Here is a 19,043-nt window from a genome sequence, read left to right on the forward strand (position 1 = left end):
AAAAACCAAAAACCAACAAGCCTTCTTCCTCTTTGAAGGCTTTCGAATGAAGTCTTCAGGATGGTTTAAATAAATGACACGTTTTACTCTGAGTTAGAGACATATACACTTGGAAGTGGCTCAAAACATTTGAAGAAAAATGTAACATTACAGATATTCTGCCTCAAAGATCCGGGAACACTGTAGAAATGGTAGATTGTCAGCCTTTAGGCTATCACATCGTTTGCTGCCAGTTCTTTTTGGTTTAGTTTGGCTGATCTATCAAAAGTGCGAAAATGTATCTAGCGGATATCTGTTAAGAGTTTCAGCCAGTTTATCTCCTTACCACCTTGTCTCCTCAAAGCAAGTCCGTGTATTGGAGTAGCTGAAATGCTGGCAATGCCTTGATTGTGCTATTAGTTATCTTCATGGGAAGAAAATACAGGGTAGTAAAGGGCCCTAGCAAAGGGCCTCTTAATCTTGTGAGGAGCAGCAATTACTGGCTGGAAATAAAAGCCACACTTCACAACAGAACAAAGGGATTCAATTCTAATACATGGCCTAATTAATCATTGCAACAAACCAGGGCAGTACATCCTCCACCTCTTACACATTTCAGATGAATGCAGGTGACTTCCCCTAGAAGATAGTCAACAGTTGGTCATAATCCAGGGAAAAAACGGACAGGAGATTGTCTGTATAAGGCATTAGAAAAGATGTTCCAATAGTACCTTTTAACTTCTGAAACATAGGGATGAGTAATCTGCCCGCACAACCATTTCCAGTACTACTCCCACCGGGGAAGTTCCTTTGCTGTTAGGACATGTCTCCATCATAAAAGACTACAGCAGATAAGAACCAGATGCTGCCTGTCTTCCCAGATTCCTACTTCTACCACCACAGTAGAAATGGCCCTTCTTTCAAGTGAGTCTTTCCTCTCAGAAGTGGATTTACTGAGAATTCAGGTGAGGATGGGTTCCCTTCCTCTCCCCAGCACATTAGCATGAGCTAACAGCAACGCATTCTCTTTGCCGTGTCACATCCTTGTGTTTTCACGGGCACGTAGCACTCTAGTGTGCAACTGGATTTTTTTCTGGTTTCTTGTTGCTCTGAATTGCACTTTAAAAAGGCCTTTCTTGAAAAGTATTTTCTTTGGCTTCAGCTCTTGGGGTCTCGCTAGAATCACATGGACTCCTGTAAAAAGACGGGAGTTCACTGACCAGCTGGCCTTTGTCTTCCTTCACCAAATTAGATTTGGCATTTGCTAAAGGTTTTTGTGACCCAGGAGGATTCACAAGAGGGATATCATCTAGAGAAATTCTGAGAGAGAATGACTCCCGCTTTGTCTATTACTCAGCATTGCCAAGAGAGACAAATAAGGATGGAAAACCCACACACTCAGGCTCTCCATTAGCATGCTGCTCCAGCACAACTCCTTTGTTGCGCTTCATCAACATGCAGGTCACATCCTCCCTTCCCCTAAAGCATCAGCGGAGCTCAAAGAAAATTATTAAAAGCACCTTGTCTGATGAGGTTTTGTTTCAGGTGCGAAACCTGCTCCTGGGATCTGCTTTGAGCGAGTCAATTCTGCAGGCGATCCTTACGGCAACTGTGGCAAAGACTCCAAGAGCTCCTTTGCTAAATGTGAACCCAGGTAGGGTCTCTCCCTACAAACACAGGAGCAGGTGCAAGGGTGGTGGGAGAGGGCTTTGCAACGTTTAAAACCACTTTGCTAATCTTTGGGTGTGTTCATTTCCTTCAGAGACGCCAAATGTGGAAAAATCCAGTGCCAAGGAGGAGCGAGCCGACCCGTAATTGGTACCAATGCTGTTTCCATAGAAACTAACATCCCACTTCAGGAAGGTGGCAAGATTCTGTGTCGTGGTACCCACGTGTATTTGGGTGATGATATGCCCGATCCTGGTCTTGTGCTGTCAGGAACCAAGTGTGAAGATGGAAAAGTAAGGTTCTGACCTCTCCCAAACAACAAGAACATCACTACCCTCGTGCTGCCAAGTATTTTGTACTAAACTTATTGGGTTTTGCTCTGGGATTATTTTTTTCCTCCCACAAGAGAATTGTTTCTTGTGCTCACACCAAGACAGATTTTTTACTCCCTTCTTCTTTCAACCACTGGTTTTTTTGAATGACAGGTTTGAAGGTGCAATGCAAGCGCTTAAATTTCTAACTGATTTTTTGAGGACAGTCCCAAGGATCCATCCATGTAGGCTAGAGGTTTTCTGCAAAATAACTACCCCAAAATACATTACAGGCTTCGCAATGAATTTCTGAGGAGTTCCATGTATTCACTTTCCCATTGTCTATGCATTGCAAAATTGTCATTAACTTCACTTTAGGTTTCAAAATGTATTATGTTTGCTGTATTATTTCTTGCAGGAAAAGCTATCTCTGTATGTACTATTAGAAAAATATAAACCCATTCATTTTCAGCCACCAAAACTGATTTTTGCAATCATAATTTGCAATCTTTGTGAGTTACCCGATGCCAGCGTAGTCCAAATTTCATATGACTGTCTCATTCTAAGTGTTTCTTTTATGAGAAGAGGAACAGAGAATGATGGGAGACAGTCACGTGTTTACAGGGGCGGGGAATGGAAAGTAGTCCAAGAACTATTGAAATGAAGAAGATTACCATATGCTCAGTGGACTACTTGAAAAATACCCCCCAAAAAAGCATTTTGATAATTTCTGGTACATTCAAGTGAGCCTCTGGATTTCTGAACGCTTTTGAATTACGTTGGATTATCACACGGCATTTGCAACAGGTTTAAAATACGTCCCCGGTGAAATGACAGCTCTGTTACAGGGAAACAACCCTTACAACATTTCTAAGTCAGTCTGTTATAAAATGTCTTTTCAAAGAAAATTCAATGCTGGCAAAGCACCCCATTATGTTTTACTAATGAGTATTTAATCTTTCTAATCTATCTAATCATACACATACACTCTATAGAATACACAGGCTAATACTTATGAAATTGTATGTTTTACTTTGAGGACATTAGTGCATTTGTATTATGGATTAAGAATATGAATTTCAATATTCTTGAGTTTTCTAAGCTGAAGATACACCATTTGAAATGCAGCCATTTTAATGTGATCAAAATTCTGCGTGCTACTGCACTATGAATATTTGAATTGTGAATACCGCTGTAATCAGACCATATTCTCTACATGTGTGCATGTTGATGCCAATTCACTCTAATTTCCCTTCCATTTTTCCTTCTCCCCAGGGCATAAGTGCCCTGATTAAGCATCCCTGTTGTCTCCTTCAACATTATTCCCTGCTTAATGCTAATTATTGTGACTGACTTTTAGTACTACTGAACTGAACTGCAGTTAAACATGAGCAAAATTGTGCAGTGATTTTTTTCCTTTTTTTTGGTCAGTGTAGCATAGTAACAGCTATTCCTGTCCTAATTTTTTTTTTGAGTAGGATAACATCTCATTACTGACATCTTCATCTGTCATGTGTTGGTGTTATTAGAGGGTACTAATCTTGGTTTACCTCAATTTTCAGTTACATTGGCAGAGTAAAGTTTACCTGTAATGACTAGAAAACAAAAAAAAAAAGTTGGATTTTAGTTCTTTGCATATGTTGTTTGTTTACTTCTTTTCCTATAAGAACATTATTACACTTTAAATGTAGTTGGTTTATATCTGACACCAAAAAAAAAGAGAAATGTTTAGCTTGGGAAAATTCTTATACAGGTCTCAGTTTTGCTGAGGAACAATGATGAGCCCATACATATCAGTGAACTCAGCTAGATTTTCAGGCTGTCCTGGTTCTACATTCTGTACTAACGTGAAAAATATTGCACTATTGGTATAAACAGAACTAGGTTAATTTACACCACAAAGGGACCTAAACCTTTCCTTGAGGAATCTTCTGTTCTGAAGATGAATGCAGCCCAGATCAGGTACATGGAAGAATCCCGCTCAGTGCATTCATAGTCCTGAAAAAATGCAAATTACTCTTTTTTAAATTGGCTTTAAAAAAAAATAAAAACAAACCCCAGCGGCTCACCACGAGTTCCACTTCAGTGAAACTGCATTTATTTATACAAGCTCAGCATATCAACCCAATACATTTGAAATTCAGCTTTGGCCAGGATGCCAATGGAGAGCAGAATTCAACTTCCCCAGATTTGGACCTAAAAGGTGTAGAAAGGCACGAGAAGAAGACACCTAATTCTGGTGTCATCACCTTTGTGCCAGTGTAACGTTGTCGATGCACATGTTGGAAGATCTTTAACTACTTAAGGACGCATCGATGGATGAGCAGCCATAGAGAGAGGGACGTGATGCCGTATGAGCACCATCACGTCTGTCTGCATCAAAACTCCTTTTCTTTTATTTTGCAGATTTGCCTCAATCGTCGGTGCCAGAATACAAGTGTTTTCGGTGTACATAAATGTGCAACGAAGTGCCATGGACGCGGAGTAAGTATTACAGGAACACTTTGTTTGCCATCAGTCAGTAACCACTGAGCAAGAAATCATTTTATGTAATAGCTTTGGGATCTGTGATTGCTTGTAATCCATCAGTCAAAGTCACTGCAATACTTTTTTACTATGTATTTCCATTTTCAGTGTCCCTTATATGAACTGCAGGAACCGAAATTATTTTTGGCCAAGAAGTATTTATCAAGTAGTAATTACCCTGTTCTTAATTAACAGTCTGTCATCTTCAAAGCAATTTTAAGTCTAACCTTCCTTCATGAGAAATTCCCATTAACATTTCAAAACAGACGGTTTCTGTGTGGATACACAGAAGATAAAACATGCATTTGAACTGAGAGTCAAATGGGAAAGCATTTCCAAAAGTATTAAAACAAAATCATATTGTTGAGTTTTCTCGTATGGAAGTGGTGCAGGATGAAAAAAAATGGATGATATCAGATAATAATATCAAAATGTTTGGAAACCCGATTTATATTATGAAAATGTTAATTAGGTCAAGCTATGCCTTATTAACCTTGATTTGCTGATGAGCTGTTTGTTTCTGCGAAAAACTCTGGCAATCACATTGGAAGAGCGATAGGAAATCCTCTCTCTTCTCCTGAAAAGGGTTTTTAATTTACTTTAACTTACTTGTTAAAGAAGAACTGTGCAGTGTCGGTGGTGCTGCAGCGTTACATCTGTACCATGGAGAACCTCTGGTAACTCCTGAGTAGCAAAAAACAATCTCGTGAAATTGTAGATGGGAACTCCTGCAGCTCTTTAATTTAAAAGATAGTGCTTCATGAAAGATAATTTTAATTATCTTGCAGTCTCTGAAGAGTAAATCTTTTTTACATTTTTGCATTTTACATGACCATAGCCAGCCCATAGCCCAGTGAATGATACTTCAACAGCATACAGACACAGCCAGTGACGTCCCCCTGACCGCTGCCAGCTGACCTTGCCTGTTTGCACACTCCTGTGAACTAACCAGTGTCTTACTGAGACGTCTGTTTATTAATCTATTGGGTGGTCTCTCCATGGCGGTGGTAGGTCAGTGATGATCAGTGTTAGCACAGAATTTAGGACCATATTGCCAACTAGCCCGAAGCCCACTATCTTTATTTAAACACCAATTTGAGCACCTACGTGTGCCTGTGCCATTTCTGATGGCTGATCTCGAGATGATCATCAAGATGATCATCAAGATGATGGAGTCCAGCCCTTTGGAACTAAGAGGCCACCCAGACCTGACTCAGCAGGGAGCACTTGGTAAATCAGGTCTCACCAAATGTTCCTTAACTCGGGTTAAACCCACCAGAACAGTACAGATTGTATCTTTACAGACAGTGCAGGGGCGATCTCAAAGGGAGGGTTTCCTCAGCCCTCATTCCAGTTTCACTTGTTATTCCAGCAACTCATTCGTCTTAGAGCCATGGCAAAGGCAGCCTAGTGCAAGCCCATGGTGGATGGGAGTGTTCAAGTGGGCTGACAAAGCTTTATAGCCGTAACAGCATAGAAAGACTCTTGTTCCTGTGCAGGCAGAAGGAACAGAAGTCGGGAAGCAGATACTGTTGCTGCTGGAGGCAAGGAGAGCATAAGAGTTGTGCGATTATCCTCACAGTATTGAAGCTGTCAGCTGGTGCAGCTCAGACGATTACCTGCCAAACGCAGAATGCTTTTTTTTAGGCTCCCTGTTCCTCCACGGCATCTTGCACTCTGAGTTGCTCTGTGCCATGGTAGTTGAGACACCAGCACACCTCTTCCGTAGGTTTTCTTCCCTTCAGCTGGGTCACTGTCTGATTAGGAGGCCTTACCTGCCTGCGCTGCTCCGCACTGTGTAGGGTAATCCTGTCCACGGAAAGTCATTTGTCTTGTTTTGCAGGTCTGCAACAATAAAAAGAACTGTCACTGCGAGGCTGACTGGGCGCCCCCGTACTGTGACAAGCCAGGGTTTGGTGGCAGTGTGGACAGCGGACCCATTAGGCAAGCAGGTTAGTACTAACTCATGCTTTACCTGTTGCTGCCGTGCTAAAGAGGGGACATAAAAAGTGTCAGCTCGCAAGCAACGAGCTTGCAAGGTTGAGAAATGAGTAAGTAACATCAAACGCGCTGGCACCAGCTTGAAAATTCAGCAAAGCAACACCGAGGCAGGCTGAGTGCATCCACAATGAAAAGCAGAGCTGTCCTGGAGGCTTCTTTTCTTCACCTTTTTTATATTATTCTCATGTTACATGGTGAAATTCAGTGGCTGACTGCAATAAGTAGGAAATTATATTGATTTAAGCTGAGGATGAGGAGCTAGCTCCCACACTTGTGCTCATCCTGTTGCCATGGTAGATGAACGTTGCGGCACTACGGGGTTCACCTTGAGATACGCTCCAGTGTTTCAGGATAGAGATACCTTATTGTGCACACAACCTGCTCCTACAGTTGTGTGCCTAATGAAGAGTGGGTATTGCAATGATGATAAATGCAAAAATAGTGCGCAGTCAAAAATAAGAAACATATTTGACGCTGTTCATCCAAGGAGCATCTTTTGCGTTGTGGAAAATAGCAGATTTCTGAGCCTATCAGATTAAAATTACATTTTGTAGCTAGCTTCCACACATTTTCCAGAAGCTGCTCTCACATATGATAGAAGACTTGCATTTTCTATAATTTGTATTTCAATTTCCCCTCATTCAGTCTGCAGAACATTGGTTATAGTACCTTACTTCACCTTTGGCCAACCTCGAAAAGAATTATTTCTACAGATTGTGAATTTTATAGGATTTGATAATCATCACACGCCAATTTTCCTCCAAAGTACTGTAACTTTAGTGTCTTGCATAGTGATGTTTCTGATTTAGGGCTGAGTGTGTGACAGGACAAGCAGTCTTGTCTACATATATAAACTAAAGCTTGCTGGAAAATGATCTGCATGTTTTCCTGTGAATAGTGCTACACAAAACTGAAGTGGATTGTATTCTCTATGTGCCAGCTCCTGCAGTGACTTATAATACTGGATTTATGACATCATGGTCATTTGCATGACCAAGCTTTATGATTTCACTGCTGAAAGATCTTTTTTTTTCCTAAATACCCACCAGTTGGTAAGATCGCAAAGAAACTGTGCTCAGGAACTGAACATGTGTGATTCCTTGTGTGCTAAATGTTTTCTTTTAAGATTTGCTTGAAAGCATTATAGCCTTTTTTCGGCTTACCTGAAAGCTAAGTATCTAGGGAGCTACAAAATATACTATAATACCACGCTGCATGGACAGCACTAACTGGAGAAGACAAATACAGGGCATCTTTGATAATTCTTGTGTTCTGTGTTTTGGAAGCCAACACTTCAATGGAAGAGTAAATTGTTTTAACACTACTGTAATATAGTGGGGTAGTTGCATCATTTTTCTCAAAAGGCAGTGCTACGTTCAGTAACATAGGGAATAAACAAATATGGAATTTGCTAGAGGACCTTATTTTCTATTGCTGACACTTGGATTTAAATACGAACACTTGATGAGGTGGTTTGGATTACGACCCGAGTAGCTTGCAAACCTCTAAATCAAATTACAGGATTAGCTCAATAAAATACATTCATCTTAGTCAAACAAGGAACATGGTCCCATCAGTATTTAGTCACTGATTTTACTCACCTGACTTAGAATAAACTGTGTTTGACACTATATTTTTCTCACACAGGAGCCTTGATTATTTAATTCTTAGGTAGAGAGGTTAATGAATTTAAATTGCACAGTCTTATCTCCTTAATTTTATTAATCTTTTAGAGGTGAGGAGGGATTTTTTACTCTGCAGTACTCTCAGGTAAGAAGCGCAGCACTTCACGCCCCGGCAAACCCCACGTGCGGTTCGTTTGGTTGATGTTGCTGATTCTTCACCAGCATCCACGTGAGCTTAGGCCAGTAGATGAGGGCCAGCTGGCTGAAAATCACTCGGGAATAAAACTGAGACATTGATGAGAGGTTACCAGAACAAAGATGTTTCTCCTGCTGTGGGATGTGCATTTTTTAGGTCAGCAATCCTGAAGAATCCCGACATTCTCTCCTCCAGGCAACGCTCGTATCACATATCCCTACTGAGCAGAGCTGCTTCTTACCTCCTCCTAAAAATAAGGCTTGCTTTCAGCTGTAAGTCGTCTAGTCAGGGTTCATCTCACCATTGTGCCTCACTTAGGTCCCAGCAAGGTACTTAAAGCAGCTTAAAGCATTATGAAAACTGGAACGAGTACAGAAGGCTGCAGAGCAGCCCGTTGAGAGCACAAAACGCCCTTGCCGAAGGCTCTCCTCCTCCAGATCTGACATGACAGCCCTCTGGGCTAGACCACAGTAGCCCAGACTTCAGACCATTTGCCCAGTGTTAAAGCACAATGAAACCCTTAAAACCCTGTCATGAAGGAGCTCGGGTTCCTGCTATCCGAGGGACAGAATATTTAGAAGTTTGCATTTAACCCAACCATGCTCTGGGCTCTTCTGTCCCTTTTCCCTTCCTCTCCACCTCGGTCTCCCTCTCACCGTGGCACAGGCAGCCCATGAAGAAGGCTGCATTGGCTTTGCCTCGCTGGATTTTGGTGGCATTGCTCCAACCATCACCCTGGTGGGGTCTGGAAGAGGCCATTGGCAGGTGACAACCAAAACAGGACCTGAACAGAGGTGCAGAGAGGTTACAGGGAGATCTTCACATTTGGACCCAAATACCTGACTAGAATAGAAAAGAATAGTTCAGTTGGAAGGGACTTACAACATTATTTAAATGAATTTTTCCCCAATGTTAAAGAAATAACTTTAAAACATGTCAAAATTCAACAAACAAGACTCTATTAGTCTTTAATTCATCATTTATTCACTTCACCTGCATTGCAGTTGGAAACCCCGGGCCAGGCAGCAACGTCCAGCTCCATACACAACACATTTCGGCAAGGATGGCTCCTGGCGGAAGTTAATTCCATCCATGTGTTTTGTTGCAGACAATAAGAGTTTAACCGTCGGAGTGTTGATAACCATCCTGTGCCTTATCTTTGCTGGATCAATCATGTATCTGAAAAGGAAGACTTTCATGAAATGGTTATTTACAAGCAAAAAGACAACAATAGAGAAACTAAGGTATGATCATTTTCTAATATCTAATCATGATCTTTATCTAGTATTTAACAGATATTAGGGGAAAGGAGCTGTGAACACGGCAGCTCTCACCCTAACATATTCACAGAATGGTGTGAATATGTTAGAAGAAGCCAACCTTAACTAAAATATTCACCAGATAAAACCAGCAGTGTTTTCCCTGCTTTAGTTTCACTTTATTGATTGTCAGTAACCAACGTAGGTTTAGGTTTGGCTACATACCTCTGTTCTTTTGCAATAAAAAAGAAAATAAATGAAGAAGTGAAGGAAGTATTGCCTTTATTTTCATTTGCTTGAAATAGTTTCATTACATTGCATGGCCTTTTGTCTAAACCCAGTCAAGTGAGCTGAAACTTTCATATTTGAGGTCATTTCTGTTTAAATGCTAGATTCATTAGAATCGTCTCTTGGGTGTTACAAAGCCACATTCCCACAGATTGCAGAAGCTAATTTAACAGACTACTGGTTTCAAAAAAAAAAAATCAATATTTATTTTTATCCTTGCAGGAGCGCAAGACAATTTTTACTTTCCTTGTTTACTATAAAAAGTCAGAAAGTCCTTGCAAAATCTCATTCCGAGAAGAGGCTACTGGCTTTTTTTAAAAAAAAAAAAGTCAGTCATGAATCAGAATGTTGTGTTCACTAAATACACGTTTGCATTGCAGGTCTGTGACTCCAGCAAGACCTTCCAGTTCATCTGAGCCCAATCCTGTTCACACCACATCTCTCAGTAAAAATCTCATCTTGAAGCCACAGAATACAAATGTACAAAAAGTGAGTCCCTAAATAATAGATGTTTAATAATAGATGTTTAATATATTTAATATATGTTTAAGGGGCTGGTTAGCTCAGTCACTGGAGCGTGGCGCTTACAACGCCAAGGTCATGGGTTCAGTTCCCGTTTGGTCTCCATGTGTTGCCTGATCAAGTCGAGAGGTGGCGTCCCTGGAGACAGGGAGGTTGGATTAAATGATCTCTAAGGTCCCTTCCAGCCTAGGCCATTCTATGATTCTATGAATATATTTAATAAATGTTTTTTAAAAAAAGAAAGGGGGAAAATATTATATATTTTGAATCTCATTTAAGTAACTTTTATAACACAATTATTACATGATCCTAATATAATGTAGGGCTAACAATACATACAATGGGAAAAGATGTAGGCTTCAAAATACACTTATGCCTTCCAAGTTTTAAACAGGTGGAGATGTCAAGTGCTGAAAAGAAAGAGGTTAGCCTCCAGGATAGCCCAGTGCCTTATAGAGAACACGACGTTTTAATGGTGAAGGCTCAGGGCTTGAGTAGGACTCTGGAAGCTGTTGATTGCTTCTCTGGTTGCAGAGCTGTTGAAGGTGGATGAAAGAAAAGCAGAAGAGAAAAACAAGCAAGTAGAATTTAAAGCAACGATGCTTATGTCAGCTCTCAGAAGTTTCTAACTTTTGGTCGGGGTTGTTTTTCTAGAGAGACAGTCCAAGACGACCGCTGCCATATCAGATCATTGACATTAGTAACCCCGTGAAGAGACACGATTTGCCACAACTAAAAACACCGCAGCGAGTCCTGCCGCCGCTTCCCCAGCTGCCATGTCACCAAGCTGTGCCTGAAAGACCTTTGCCAGCTCACCCTTCGCTGAGGTTCGCCCAGGTAACTGTTGCTTTCTTTAAGCTCCTCTCCTATTTTATATTCAACGTGTGAGTGCCTGCTCGTGGTATTTCCTCATCTTTCGTACTTTTACACCGTATTTCCTTCATACTTTGCACAAGGTTGGAAATGCGTTGTAGGTATACTGATTTGTGCCAGCTGAGGCTGTGAACCTAAAATTTAGGATTCTGGACTCTCTCTTCACCACTCAAAAGACACAAGAGAATAAACAAACTCTGCAGTAGAGAGACACTGGCTCATCTTGCCCATGGCCCAACCGGAGGGGAAATGGTCCTGTTTGTTAGCAAAGTGCCAAACACAGTGATCTCCTTTAGGGAGTCAAGCTGCAGATATCTTGCTCAAGAGCAAAAGGTACATCAATAGCTTAATGTGCATCTGTTCTGGCAAGAGGTGTATGAATTGCCTTTTTGTTGTGTTTTTTTTTTGCACAGACCTGAAAAGCAGACTTGTAATTACCCACACAATTTCATGTAGACATACCTTTCATTGCAATGTTTAAATACAGCTCGCAACTCTTTCTTTTTTTTTTTAATAAGATGCATCTCAAGGTGATATTCAGGATAGATAAAATTGAGCAGTTTTCTATATTAAATTGACCCTTTTCTAGTCACTGGCTTCTCTCTTTTGGTTGCATTTGTAGCATGACTGCATCTAAGCGAAGGAAGCTGGCACCCAGCTATTTCTGTTTTGTTAGACATTGTCCTATTCTGGATGTAGTAAGAGATTGAAACGAGATAGCTTAAATGAGTAGCACATTGACTTGGATGCAAATACTCCAAATCTGTACTCAGATAACTCAGTCTTGAGTGACTGTGCCTATCCGAACCTTGCTAGGATGTCCAAGGTCAAAGCATCTTCTTCCTGCAGGAACCTTGTGAGATACCCTGAGATACTTTCCCGATGATTTATAGGAGGATGTGGCTACGAGAAACAGTGGCTGAAGTGCAGAGGTTTGACAAGTGCCTGTAAAAATAACACAGAAACAAAAAGGGATGAGACAGTGCTGAGCTGCCATGGCAGTGTGCTGCCATGTTACAACACTAGAAGTGTATCTAGGTTTAATTTTGTCTAAATCACTCAAGTTAGACACATTTTTATAAGTGTGGCCAGTTTATTAATTGCTTTCAAACTATTTAAGCTTCTTCTTCTTCCATCCGCCGTCTTGCTAGTCATTTATTTTACTTTTCAGAGGAATGGGAAATATTGATTCTCTCTAAAATCAGTTTTATAGGAATTCTGAAGTAGTATTGGGGTTGTGTTGCTTTTGTCTTTAGCTCCAATGGTTGCACTGTTTATTTTCTTGCCTTCCTTAAACATTCTACATATTTTACAGAGGTCAAAGATAAGACTTTAAGTGCAAGTGCTTTCCCATTTCTTAATCAAATGGTTCCATTAAACGAAAAAATATCTTCTATTTCTTCTTATCTATCAACGTATAAGCTTATGCTGTCTCCCAGTAGCAGGATACAGGTGGAGAAAAGGCTTTCCAACAAACAGTAACCATTTCTCATTCTGATGGTGCATCTGGATCTGCCCCAGCCTGTCGTCACACAGCACCGCTACCATCCACGTCCCTGAGTGCCTTCCCCTTCAAATCCCACGTGAAGTGCAAGGTAGAATACCAGCTCTCCAGGACTAGCATTGCTAAAGACTGATGGATCTAAAACTGCCAAAAAAGCTTTTCAGTTTGGCAGCTCAAATTAATTGCGACTGTTACTCCATCAAGCAAAATATCGCTGTTTACGATTTTCAGTTTCTACCTGAAACAGAAGTAGGACAAACAGGGGATCCACTCAAGGCAACCCAGTGAATAAGCAAGAGTGGCTTCTGTCAAAATGATGTCCATAATCTCAGTTCAAGGTTGTCAGAAACAGCTACTTTTTATACCCTAGGAATGCTGGAAACACTGCACTGGAAGAAAAACTTTTCTTCTGAAGTTAACAATTTTACTCCCGCAAAGCTTGGAGGAAGCAATTTAACTTGCGAGCAGTTTTGGTCTAGTTTATGTAGATCCTACTTAATGTCTTGCTCCAGCAGTCTCTTGGCACTGCATCCATCAGGTCATCAAGAGGAAGCACTTTAAAAATCATTGCTACTTTCAGAATATCATCCAGATGCTCAGTGCTGAAGAAGAGTGGTGTGAAACCATTCGCTGTTTCTATGGCTCCACAGCTGCCTCCTTCTGCATCTCCCTTCTGAGGGGTATATTTTAGCACGAGCTGCTTTCCTGCTGCCTCTGGGCTTTGAGCAGTGGATGGCTAAGGCACAACATACTAAGTGGACTTCAAAACGCCTCTTTTCCCCTCTAGTAGCTATTGAGACAGCAATGAAGGGATTGTTATTTTGCTATAAAGTTTTCCTTCCTGATGTAAGTAAAATAGTAGGGAAAAAAAAGCAACCAAAAAAACCACAAACAAACCAAAAAATCCTACCACTCCCCCAAAAAGAACACTTAGCAAATGAATGGTTGCCAAGTTTAATACTCAAAAAGCTTGACTGATAAACAGCTTTTTCTGCTTTCAGATGCTCTTGTGAGGCAAATCGACTATTTACAGGCCAGATTCACAGTCAATATAAATCAGAACAGCACCACTGAAATCAAGGCAGCAGTGCCTTGGGTTCAGTCCATGCATTCTGATTTGACCTCTTCCACTTGGTTGTGTCACTGTTAGCATTCAGTTGCTGCCTCTGATACCATCATCATCTTATTACCAAAATATATCTCCTGTTTTATAGGTTGTCCTTATTACAGGAAATACAGCTCAGTATTTTTACTTTTCCCCTAGTAAAAATGAGCTGGGCTCATCTTCTGCTCATTCTGCCGCATTTATTCTCGCTTATACCTCTCCTGTGTCACCTCAAAGTGGCTTTAGACACAGAGGGCTAGTACAAATTAAGTTCCCTTCTAAACAGATTGAGGCAGACACCCCTTCTCACCCAATGCATTTCAGACAAGAACCTTCTTCCAGCTGCTTATTTAAAAATCAGTGAAAAAAAATTAAAGCTTTTATGCACCTGATGTCTCTGCAGCTGCTCAGTATGAAAATTATGTTTTTCTTCCTAGCAGATCTGTAAAAAGAGATCATGACATTATTTAAAACAATTCTTCCCCCAGTAGAGATGGAGACTGAATGCCTTAAATGCTGCGTTGTCAATATAAAACTGGATAAAGAAAACCATCCGTAAACTCAGTATTGACAAAGAAGCTCTGTAGAGGGAAAAAATTGGGCTGGGAAAAAGGAGAGAGAGATGAAGCAGGGAAACACAGCCATGGTGGTATTATGAGCTGTGCTAGGGACTCAATAGGACATCAGTCTGGATTCTCCCAAGATACATAAAGAATATAAAAGACCATTCTGTAATCAGTTTGAGGGAGAGAATTTATTCCTTCAAATATTTTTTTCCTCTGCTTCTAGAGGTGTGTTTTCGTGGTGGCATTTTCTTGTGCTGGCATCTCCTCTCTATGAAGCGCTTCTCCATTTTGCTTCATTTTAGCCGTTACACATTCTCCATCTCCATTTTGATCTGAATTCTCTACCTTTTTTTTCTTCCTTTTACCCTTTCTTACCAGGTTGCCACATTAGACCTTCTATCAAGCCACTTTGCTGCTTCCTCCCTAAGAACATTAACTCAAGGTCGACAGTTTTACAAGTTCTAGAGAGAAAAAAAAAAAAAAAGAAATCATCAGGTGTTGGGGTTGTGTACCCATCAGAGCTGTATTTAGGGTGCGATTGCAGTTTCAACATACTTCCTCACATGGATGTTTCTTCTGGAATAAGAGGGCCTAAGGAACTAGTTTGGTTTAGGCTACAAAGATTATCTTAACCCTCAGCCTTGATAAGGTGCTCACTCCACAGCTGAAGAACTGTTCCAGGTCAGCACATCTGGATTGGCCACTTCAGGCAGCTTCCCCTGCAAAAAGGGGAGAAAAAAAGCAACTGATGCCGTTGGGTCATAGGCGCAACGTGATGATCTCAGAGGTCTTTTCCAGCCTGAACAATTCTCTGATTGTGTCCCGTTAGTGTTTAGCTGCTCTGAACTTCTCAGAAGGTCCATCTTTCTCTGCTCTCAGGTGTTGCAGGTGGTGATTAGACACAGGACACAGCTAATAAACACAAAAAAAATGAACAGGGACAGTCTTCCTCTCTTTTGGTTCATCCATCTTTAATAGACCTTCATTTCTCTAGACCACTGAGCCTGAGCCAGTTCCGTTTCTTTCTTTCGGTACCTAAGCCTTCTGCCAGTTGAAGGCTAAACACAAATCATGCCATAGCAATTACGGACTGATCCAGCAACCTGAATACCGACGGGATCAGACTAATCCGTGTGATTAATGATGGTACTCGAGGGAAAAGGCTGCTTCTGTGCAGACAGACAAGGGAATAAAGGCTTTGCGTTGTTCAAAGATGCAGTTGGTGTTTGCTTTCTTGATGGTGCTGATGTCTGGGTGTTAGTTACCACTTTTTACTTCATATGTTATCACCATGTAATAAACATTATGAGACTTTTAACAAAATTATTACAGCAACAAATTTATATTTTACTGTAAAGATAATTCAGTTGCTTAAAAGGGATCAGTTTCTGCTCTAACCTGTTCCAAACAGCTACATTTCACTTCAAAACACACACAGTAAGGTTTCCCTGTGTAAGATATTTAATGCACAGAGTAAACTTTGATTAAGAAATCCTGATGGTAAGATTTATTCTCTTAATAGTTTTAAGGTTTTGGGTTTGTATCCTGGGAAATGATCATGTTTTGAAGATCTTCCTTTGCTGCTGTTTAATTAAACTCTGTGACTTTCAACAGGATAGCCTTAAGAGATAAAGCTACACAGAGTAATTACAAGCATTGCTGTTGATTTCATAATTTTCCAGGCTTCATTATTTCAAGAATATTTACAATTATTTTTTACCCCCAGAGAGAGAGGTTATAGACAAACTTATGGAAAGATAGGTTTATCTTGGTTTATAGTGAAAGGTCTTCTGGATGACAGTCAAGACTAAGTTTTTATACTGAATATGAGATTTGGCTGTAATAAGTTTAAAAAAAGAAATTTTTTTCTTATTTCTGATTCACTCAGGAACTAGTATATGTTACACCAAGAGTGAGAAAGAAGAGGGACTTTACATACAGCTTTTAAATGTAGTTTGTGGTAAATTTGGAATGACTATGTATGAGATTTACTCAAGCTCTCGTATCTTCTTGCTTACCAAAATGCCTACTGACAGTAAACCTTCATTTCCTTCTTGAAAGACCAAACATTTGCCGTGAAAAGTAAGAAAACAAAGGAACGCTCAAACCGAATAATTAAAAGTTGCACTGTATTCATGAGCAATTCATGTCTCCGATTGCTTGTTCTGATTACATCTTTCAGGAAATCTTTAACTAGATTATGCTTGTAAGCTCTTCTTGATTCCTTTTGGTCAATTTTAGCAATAATAATTACGGAAAACTAATAATAAAGAGTAAAATTACTTAGAAAAAAGTATGACTGCGCAGTTTAAGTGGTAGAAGGATCTGAAGTGAGTTTTTGGATATATTGGAGAGGTTTTGTGTGCCTTGAGCAAGTCACTTAATCTATCCCAGTTCTTCATAATGAAGACCACAAATAGATGTTACCATGTTTGCAGTGGTTCAAGGACCACACAGGAGAGACATTAGCTCATGCCTCACAGCAGATGACTTCTGTTCTTTATTAATGAATCATTTAATTCCACCGAATGAAAGCAGAGAAGCATCTCTTTAAAAAAAAGTAAAAATAAATAACCCACAGATGCTACCAATTCAAACTGGACTTGAGCAGTTTGTTTTCGTGGTCATCTGAATTTGCATTTTAAAGTCATTTCTAGTATTTCCATCTTCCTATATAACTGGGTTTTTTAATACTATGTATTCAATCTGTGTTGTTTTCATTCACCACCAGTTAATCATGAATTCCAGTATAGATGGGCCCAGTATTTCCAGAGCAAAGAATCAAAAGGGACAAAATCATTAAAATAGAGCATTAAACATTTGTTTATAAATTATTAAGTTACAGCTTGCTCATTTTAATGTATCTTGTCACAACTACTCCGAAATTATCTCCGTGTCCCAGCTGTTGCTGTGTTAGCCCATCCCGCAGACTAATATGACTTTATGTTTTATAATAGGAAAACCACAAACCAAACCCTCCTCGGAAGCCGCTGCCCGCAGACCCTCTGACTAAAGCGCGCTGCAACGGCGCGGCTGCCGCGGCGCCCGCACACGCCAAAGCTCTGCCTCATGTTACTCCCGTCAGGTTAGTGCTGACTGAAATGCTGTGATTTAGAGCACTCTGTTTAATGACCAGTCTAAACTGTCTTGAGTAACTTCCACTGCCGAGAGCTGCACAACAACCGTTCTTTATTTGCTTCTGTAAAAATTGAGCTATTGGGTTGATTCACATCAGTGCAATTGCAGGGACTTCCACAGAAGTAGAATTTATTCGACGTACAAAGGTCTGACTGTAAGCATCTGACCATGCACTTACACAAACTGCCCAATAAATGCAATCCCTTGCGAAAGAATTTTGAGAGAAACAAAGCTCTTGCAGAAAAAACCACCTCCCTACTCAGACCACCTACAGAATTAGGCTGGGAACTGAATGCTATTAAGACCAACCACCAGTAGAAGCAATTTTCCATTCGCATATTTCACAATGGAACACCAATTTCTCTCATCTAAAAATAACACCAAAAACATTGAGAAAGCAGAGAAATTGTGCACTTCTAAAAGCAGGATGTTGAAAAAAATCATAATCTGGAAGTGAAATAACTATGCCCAGTGTTAATGGGCAGAGCCGATGATATTTTCTTACCCAATACTCTTCAGTTTCCTACAAATAAAAAGTGAGGTCCAAGGAAGATAAAAGTAGTATTTAATCAGCAAAAATTCTACTAGTGAGGCACTTAATGGCTCAGAAGAATTAATAATAGGATCAAGTTAGTTTCCTAACACTTCCAGCAAAAAGACTGCAAGAGTGAACTTTGCTTAAGCTCCTGGCTGTCCAGCCTAGTACAACACTCTGAAAGTAAGAATATTCCAAGGTGGCTACTACAACTTTTTGAGATCAACTGCTATCCTACAACGTGAAGTAGCATTTTTGAACAGGTGCAAAATTGGTGTCCAACCAGCGAAATAAAGAGCAAGACCTGGAACACCAAGGTAGCTTACTCCACTGGCCAGGCAGCAGTTAAAGCATGAAATGGGGGGGAAAAAAAAAAAAAAGAGTCTGCTGGTGCCATTTATGCTTTTTGATGAGACTTGTGTGAACATTAACAGGTCTGATCTCCTCCCGTGCTATGGGTCTGAAGTTAAATTGGATAATTCCAAGAGGTTTTACCTTTCATCTCCCTGCCTCAGGCGTGATGCCGGCAGTCAGAACTAACACAAGTTTAAATAACAATTTGCTTTTTTCTGTCTTTCCCCACAGACCTGCTCCTAAGCACCCACCACAGGTATCCAGGTCCAGCAACACTGCTGATGTGAAATGATGAGAAAATTCGACACCTTTGTTTTAAAAAGTGAAGACAGAAGTTTGCACTATCTTTAAACTCCAGCTGGAGTTCATTTTAATGACAATACTTAGAATTTTTAATGTTTAAAACAGCATTATTTTTAAGAATTCTGAGCTACTGCCTTTGGTGCTGTGCTGTGCTATGGTGCTCTGTATACTTGCTCAGGTACTTGTAAATTATTAATTTATGTTGAATATTTATTACAGTGCAGTGCACTGTAGTAGATATTTTTACCATAGCCGAGTTTTCCTAAAAAGGAAGCCTTTTCTGTAATATT

General features: G+C 40.3%; 1 protein-coding gene across 1 annotated transcript in view; it reads left to right on the plus strand.

Moving 5' to 3' along the window:
- Nucleotides 1-18,742, plus strand: part of ADAM12 (ADAM metallopeptidase domain 12) — a gene marked incomplete at its 5' end in the record, with an annotated part of 31,904 nt that extends 13,162 nt beyond the window's left edge. The window contains 9 exons of the mRNA XM_009873277.1: nt 1,525-1,633; nt 1,742-1,940; nt 4,365-4,442; nt 6,328-6,436; nt 9,415-9,550; nt 10,234-10,342; nt 11,030-11,212; nt 17,381-17,508; nt 18,682-18,742. Of these exons, the coding sequence (XP_009871579.1) occupies nt 1,525-1,633; nt 1,742-1,940; nt 4,365-4,442; nt 6,328-6,436; nt 9,415-9,550; nt 10,234-10,342; nt 11,030-11,212; nt 17,381-17,508; nt 18,682-18,742 (1,112 nt within the window). The remainder of the gene's footprint in view (nt 1-1,524; nt 1,634-1,741; nt 1,941-4,364; nt 4,443-6,327; nt 6,437-9,414; nt 9,551-10,233; nt 10,343-11,029; nt 11,213-17,380; nt 17,509-18,681) is intronic.
- Between the last annotated feature and the right edge of the window lie 301 nt (nt 18,743-19,043).

This window comes from Apaloderma vittatum, unplaced genomic scaffold (genome assembly GCF_000703405.1).
Source record: "Apaloderma vittatum isolate BGI_N311 unplaced genomic scaffold, ASM70340v1 scaffold2127, whole genome shotgun sequence".
Taxonomy (NCBI): domain Eukaryota; kingdom Metazoa; phylum Chordata; class Aves; order Trogoniformes; family Trogonidae; genus Apaloderma; species Apaloderma vittatum.